Source organism: Pteropus vampyrus, unplaced genomic scaffold (genome assembly GCF_000151845.1).
Source record: "Pteropus vampyrus isolate Shadow unplaced genomic scaffold, Pvam_2.0 Scaffold44, whole genome shotgun sequence".
Classification (NCBI taxonomy): domain Eukaryota; kingdom Metazoa; phylum Chordata; class Mammalia; order Chiroptera; family Pteropodidae; genus Pteropus; species Pteropus vampyrus.
The window spans coordinates 2,130,788-2,138,109 of record NW_011888825.1 but is presented as its reverse complement, the minus strand read 5'-3'; the positions used below and the strand labels follow the sequence as shown (position 1 = coordinate 2,138,109).

General features: G+C 40.1%; 1 protein-coding gene across 1 annotated transcript in view; it reads right to left on the bottom strand.

Moving 5' to 3' along the window:
- Nucleotides 1-7,322, bottom strand: part of GLP2R (glucagon like peptide 2 receptor) — a 56,023-nt gene that overhangs the window by 2,349 nt on the left and 46,352 nt on the right. The window contains exon 12 of the mRNA XM_011359123.1: nt 6,358-6,496. Coding sequence (XP_011357425.1) covers nt 6,358-6,496 — 139 coding nt within the window. The remainder of the gene's footprint in view (nt 1-6,357; nt 6,497-7,322) is intronic.

Sequence of the window (7,322 nt, the reverse complement as noted above, 5' to 3'; positions counted from 1 at the left end):
AAAAAAAAATAGATAATTTCACACTGACTGTTTCTCATCAAACTTAGGTTTAAATAAAATCTAACCACAGAAGGCACTAAGGAGATCTGGGCTCTGTGTCACTGACTTCATCTTGTACCACGATTATATATTCCAGCCTCACAGGTCTTCTGGCTTCCTCTAGCATCTCAACCTCATGTATTAGTTATCTCTTGCTATATAACTTCATGGACCAAAATAATAAAGATGTATCATCTCACATGCTTTCTATGGGCTTAGCTGGGTATTCTGGCTCAGGAGCAATATTCAGGCTGCACTCAAGATGTTGATTAGAACTTCAGTTGTCTGAAGGCTTTACTTGCTTTCGGGATGGCTCCCATGCCTTGTAAGTTGGTGCTGGTTGCTGGTTAGAGGCTTCATTTTTCCCTCCACGAAGTTGCTTGAGTGTCCTCATGACAAGCAGCTAGCTTCCCCCAGAGGAGGCAATCCAAGGAAGCAAGGCCCTCAAAAGGCACATACCTTCATGTTCACACTACTTTAATGGTCATATAGGTCAACCTTACTCAGTGTAAGAGGGGACTACACAAAGCCTTAATTACCAGGAGATAGTGATCACTGGGGGCCATATTGGAGACTGGCTACCACAGCTGATTTCTTCCTCAGGTCCTTTCACACTTTTTGTTTCCTGAACCATTCTTCTCTCAAATCTCTGCCTAACAGGCTTCTCAAAACTCAGGCCTTACCTTGAATATCACCCAAAAGTGAGGTCTTTCCTGACTACTCAACTTCAAATGGCCAAGCCAGTCACTATCACAGCTCTCTATTTTCTATTTTCCACAGCACCAGAATTATATTGTTTATTTGTCAATTTGGTTATTCTTTATCCCTCTCCCCTCACCAGACAAGATGAGCATCCTTATTTAGTCCTTTCACTGCCAGATGCCCAGCACCTTAAACAAATGTCTAGCACTTAATAGGAACTCAACAATATTTTTTTGAATGAATAACTGAGTGAGTGAATGAAGGAATGAGTTGAGTTTCTGTCACTTATCACTAAAAGAGTCTTGCCTTGTACAATGTCAGACCACTTATAAAATATGTCGAGATAGTTTCATTCTGTTCTCTTCCAAGTAATTTAAAATTGTGAGCACAAGGGTCACAATGAAAATAATAGGCCACCTTTACATGGCATTTCAATTACAAGGTATTTGTGTTGGGGAAGTTTAAATAAAGGGATCATCTCTTGATGCTGGGAAAGTTTTTTGGATTTACTGCTTAATTGCCAGAGGTCTGGAATCAAGTATGCTTTAGTTAATGTTTGTTTCCACTGTTTTTCCAGACTTCTACACTTCCTGATATGTTAAACAGTCATATGTGATCATTTCCATGCCATTGCTTTCCCTGTGATGTGGGGATCTGTGGGACTTGTGGTGTGTGTCTGATATATTGAGGCTGAATACGTGTACAGTACCCAAGTACTTGAGCGTTTATGGGAAAAATCTCATAAAATGCCGGCACTCACAAGGAAAAACACATTCCAACTAAAGGGTGAAGGTCACAGTGCAGGCCGACTCTCCCATTTCTCTTAATAATATTTCTTTCACCCCAATTGCTGGTAAGAGAGGTTTAGTACTGGTCAAAATGATGAAATTGAAAAGGAATTAAAAACGTTGCCCTGGAGGAAAATTTTTACACTCTTTCTTATGGAAGCCGGAGATCTCCATGCTGGTCATTATGATATCAATCAAATGCTTGGATTTTCCCCAACAGTGTGAAATGTTCCTTCTCTTATGCACCTAGCTATCCCAAGGCTATAGCCCTAAACAGGGGCATGATGGCACCAGTTAATCATTTTCACACATGCAGTCTCACTGGGGATTCACAGGTGCCTGTTAGCAGTGGCAGTAGTATTTGCCTCCACACACATGATATTAGAAGGGTGGCTTAGAGAGCATGCTAGAGTTCTCATAAATGGGTTAGCTAAATTAAGATTTCATATCACAAACATTTCTTATACTCCCTCAGGATCTTGATTCACTGTTTTAGGAATACCCTAGAATCTGGTTAACTCTCATTCTAGATAAAGCAACTGTGAATGGAGAGGTCTCACAGAACATATGTCGGTACCACTGGGCAGTCTCTCCAAAGATCCCTTGATTGCAGGAGGCTGGTAGAAATGGCTAAGCAATAAACCCTTGGAAGAGTGAAGGACCCTCCAAAGCAGCAAGAAAAGAAAGATGTTAGAGTCAGTGCTGATTTCTCCTGATTCACTAAGATGTGACCCACAAAATGTGGACCCACACATCTGCCCACTCATGCTCTCACCTTCGCCTGGTGGGATGGAGGGGAACAGGCAGGGGTATTCAGAGGTGGGAGGCTTCTGACCATGCACAAGCCTTCTAAGCATGTTTTCTGGCTCAGTCTGCAGACCCACTCTGGTTCCTCAATGTCGCATGGTGGTGAGCCGAGCTCAATTTGGCAATAGGACCAAATGATCCAGTAAGGTAGCTAGTCTCCAGAGATAGCCCCAACAATTCCACCTCTCTCTGCAGGCATATGCTTCTCCTCACATTGAAAGGTGGACTTTATTTTCTCTTTGAATCTGGGATGACCTTAAGACTCCTTCTACCAATACAATGTGGTGGAAGTGACATTCTGGGACTTTCCAATCCTATGCCTCAAGAAGGTTGTAAGTCTCTACTTTCTCCCTCTTAGAACATTTCCTCTTGGGATGCTCTGAGAGTCTAGCTGCCATACTGGGAGATGCCCAAGATATATGGAGAATCCACATGGAGAAATGAGACTCTCCAACTGAGAGCTGAGCTCAGTAAACAGCCCGGGTCAATGTCCAGTCATGTGAATGATCCATGTCGGATGTTCCAGCCCAATCATACCTTCAAGTGTTTGCAGCCACAACCAAAAATTACATGTGTCAAAAGCAGTGTCCCGCTGAATGTAGACAACTCAGTTCGTAGAACCATTAAAGGTAATAACATGGTTACTGCTTTAAGCCATGAAGTTTTGGGGTAGTTTATTACACAGCAAGAGATGCTGCCTTGCCAGAGGAGTATGATAGGCTAGAATTCCTTCTCAGAAATCTGTCCCAAATAGCTCTCATGAGTGTCTTGTCCTTGGCTGGCCTTAGGTGTATGAGATCAGATGATCTAGGGCTCACATGAAAAAAGGGCCACCAAATACTAGTGATATAACAGCTGCAGTTTTTTTTTAAATTTGAGATTACCTATTGAAGAAGATTAAGATCAAACAATGTAAGAAAGCCAAATTACTAAGCCTTAGCCTTTGAAATCCTCCAAAAGACTGACGTAAATTAAACATGGTTTCACAATGAAAAAAAAGTTACTGATTGGTCTTCTGTCTCAGTTCAAAGCCACACACAATTCAGCTCTAACAGGAAGAAAAAAGAGCCATAGTCCAACTGCCCAGACAAATTCTCAGGCTCTGTCTCTTTGGTCTTTGGTGTGTGTGCAGTGGGTAGGCTCATTGTCTCTACTTTGTCCACAGAATCGCAGCATCTGATCCTGTAGGTGGCAAGGGCTTTAAGACTCTGATGTAAGGAACTTTGTATCTCCTGGTTCTGACACTCACAGGGCACCTGGTGGGCATGATAGCATACTGGTTACAAGCAAGTATCTCCTGCATACAAATCTCAACTTTCGCACTTATTAATTTATGTATGTTCTTTGAATCTCAGTTCCTTCATCTTTAAAATGATATAATAATTTCTCCCTCACAGTGATGATGTGAGGATTTAAGGAGACTTTAAGTGTTTGCAGATAAACAGAAATTTTCTAGTGTACCATTTTCATTCCTCTGCTGGTATTCTGACTACATTTTTTGAGATATTTTCTTAACATTTGTTCCAGAGATTACAACATTAACTTATTGCAATCTATTTCATGTTAATACTAACAATTCTGGTGAAATATAAAACGTTCCTCCAATCCTTGCTCTATGGAAGAGATAGCTGCCAGCCTACTATTAACAATAGTAGGCTGGCAGCTATCTCTTTATACAATACAGCTTATAACAATACTGTACAATACAGCTTATAACAATACTGTACAATTTATACAATACAGCTTATAACAATACTACAGTTTATAATTAGTTTATGCAATTATAATTATTTTATATCTTTAAAATCAGTTTAAAAAGAATAAATATATTTATATTTTCATATTTACCTATGTGTTTACCTTTTCTAAAAGTGCTTTTTATTTCTTCATATGGATCTGACTTATTGACTGCTGTCATTTTCTTCCAGCCTGGTGGATTTCCTTTGACACTTCTCTTAAGGAAGGTTTACTAACAATGAACTCTCTTAGTCTTTGTTTATTTGTATTTATTTCACCTTAATCTTGAAACATCATTTTGTTGACTATGGAATCCTTGGTCGAATTATTTTTTCTTTCAGCATTCTGATTGTCATCCACTGCTTTCTGGCCTCCAATGTTTCTGATCATAGTCAGCTGTATTATTGGTCTTCATAAGTAATGAGTCACTTTTCTCTTGTTACTTTAAGGATTTTCTCTTTGTATTTGACTTCCAACAGTTTAACTGTAATGTTTCTAGATGGAAATTTTTTTTATCATATCTGGAGCTCATTGAGCTTCCTCAATATGTAAATTAATGTTTTTCATCAAATTTGGAAAGTTTTCAACCATTATTTCTCCAAATGATTTTTCTACCCCTTTGGAGGTAGTTGTAATATCTATGATATTCCATAGATCTCTAAAGCTCTATTATTTTTCTTTTTTTTTTTTTTCTGTTTCTCAGGCTAGATCATCTCAATTGGCCTATCTCCAAGTTCATTGACTCTTTCTACTGCTGCCTTACCCTGATATTGATCCTCTCCACCCAACTAGAATCACAGTCTCTGTCTGTGACATTTTCTTTCCTTGTTCCTTTGCCACTAAGATCGCTTCTGTATGTGACAGTACCTCAGGGTTATGGTCTTTTCTTGCTCTCTGACCTATATCAAGTCAGCTCCTTTCTGCAGTGAAACTGCTAGTTTTCACTAGAATTTCCTCACTGATGGAGAAGGGATTGGAGGACAAGAACAGTCTCAGGCAAAACAGTACAGACCCTTGAATAAACTCTTCTCGCTCTTTTCTATGCCTTTGGTTGATTTCCAGGGTTCTGAAATAGATGTTATTGACAGTTTTGTCCAATTTTTTTGTTGCTTTTTGCAGAAAGGATTTGCCAAGCTCCTCTTTTCTCCATTCTGGAAATCCTGCCCCTATACTAGCATTTTAAGGTATTAATTTCAAGATTATGACTGTATGAGGCCTTTGCTGTGTCCACACTGTGGTAGGTAGTCCTTTGCATTAGTGGCCTTTGCTAACTATCCATGGCTCCCAGTTTTCATGCCCTTGTGCTGTCTCTCCCATTTCAATCCAGGCTGGGTCTGTGACTTGCTTTAAATAGTGAATGCAATAGTAGTATCACTGTGTGAGTTCCAGACCTGGGCATTTAGAAGGACTGAAGCTCCTGATTTTGAGCTCTTGGGAGCCCTGAACTACTGCCAAGTAAGAATTTCAGCTACCTTGCTAGAGAGACCATGGAAGAGAACATATAGTGAGTGAGAGGCCTTAAGACTATATGGAACTGAGGAATGTAGCTGACAGTGAGAAATGAAGCCCCGGAAATTTGATTCCAATAAAGCCACTTCAGCCAGACCCAGCCATTCGAGACTTTCCAGCTTAGGCACCAGATAGATGAGTGGAGAAGCCATCTTGGAAGTTTAAGCCCCAGCAGGCATCACATGGAACAGAGGTGAGCCATCCTTGCTATGTCCTATATGGATTTCTGAATACCAGAATCATGAGAAATAATTAAAATTATTGTCACTTAAAGCTACTGAGTAATAAATAACAATTTAAGCGACAGATAACCAAAATACCCCAGTAAATTAACCACATCTGGCCTCTTGTTTCTTGTTTCAGCCCCCACACATCTGTCAAGGTTCAAGAGCCTCCTGATCTCAACTCATTTGTCCCTACCCAAGTTTTGTTGTGTTCTGAGTATGTCGCCTGCACAATGCTCTGCAGAAAACCCTGCAAAAATAGGAACTTAATAAAAGGCTTCATGTTGACATTCACAGTTAATATGATCATGAGTCACATCAACTATTACAAGCTAGGAAACAGACCACTTTTCCCTCCTTAGTCATCACATCACGTTGGCAGGTTCAAGGCAACACTTCAGTCTACACACCCTTCTAATACCAAAAGCCCTCACTGATAAAGTCTGTGATTCCATTTCCATCTGTGGGTTTTCTCAATTTTGAGCCTGTTTGGATTAAGGGCATTTTGTTTTCTCCAAAGCCAATGTGTCCTGGTTCAGATGCCTACTTACATGGAAGGAGCTCAGAGTCAACTGAATGAAGAGTCGTATAAGTTTTGAAAATCCTTGAACTTGATCATCAGTGATGAAAGAGAAGAGAATCTCGTGAACACCCAATAAAGGAATGAGAACCAGTGTCGATTTTGCCAATCTGCAAATGACAACCAAATAACTTTCATTAGGGCCACATTGGAAACAGGCAACATTTTCTGTTCTTCTGTGAATGCCTTTATTGAAGCTCTTACAGTTGACTTTCCAATTCGTTTCCTTGGCTACACATAGAATGCCTTAAAGGCCAGTGTGGTCTTGTTCACTGATGTATCCTAACACCAGACTCATAGCAGATGCTCAGAAAACATGAATTGAATGAACGAAAAAATGAATGAATAAATTCTCCCATATAGATTAGGATATACCTACGGATCTTAACATTTTGCCTGATGGTAGATTTTCATGCACATGGCTATCACTCTGGGACACTATACCCAGTTTGACAAATATCTTATTACCTGGATAACTGGTGTCTCTATCTCTTTTTCTATTCAGGACCTCTAATGTCAGTGCTTTATTGAGCCTAGAAGGGGAAAAAAATGGCTTGCCCAGGATCATACAGCCACTAAGTGGCAAATACCTGCCTGGAAGCAAGACTTCTGACTTCACACTCAAGCCCTGCATACTCTACTCAGAGTTTCATCATCAGCCCCTGTGCTGCCCCTCAACTCTGGTGATGGCAAGGGTTACAGGAAATGAGAAATTGATCCTCCTCATAAAAAGTGCTATGTGGAAGTTCCCTGTTGTATACACTCTACACAAAAAAGACAAACATTCCTTTGTACCACCCACATGCAAAGTGTACAGCTGGGGCCCAAACATTCCATATCACATATCAGTGGTTCTCAAACATGGCTATTTGACTCTTAGAACTTTTTACAGAGTTTATGTATACACACACACACACACACACACACACACACACA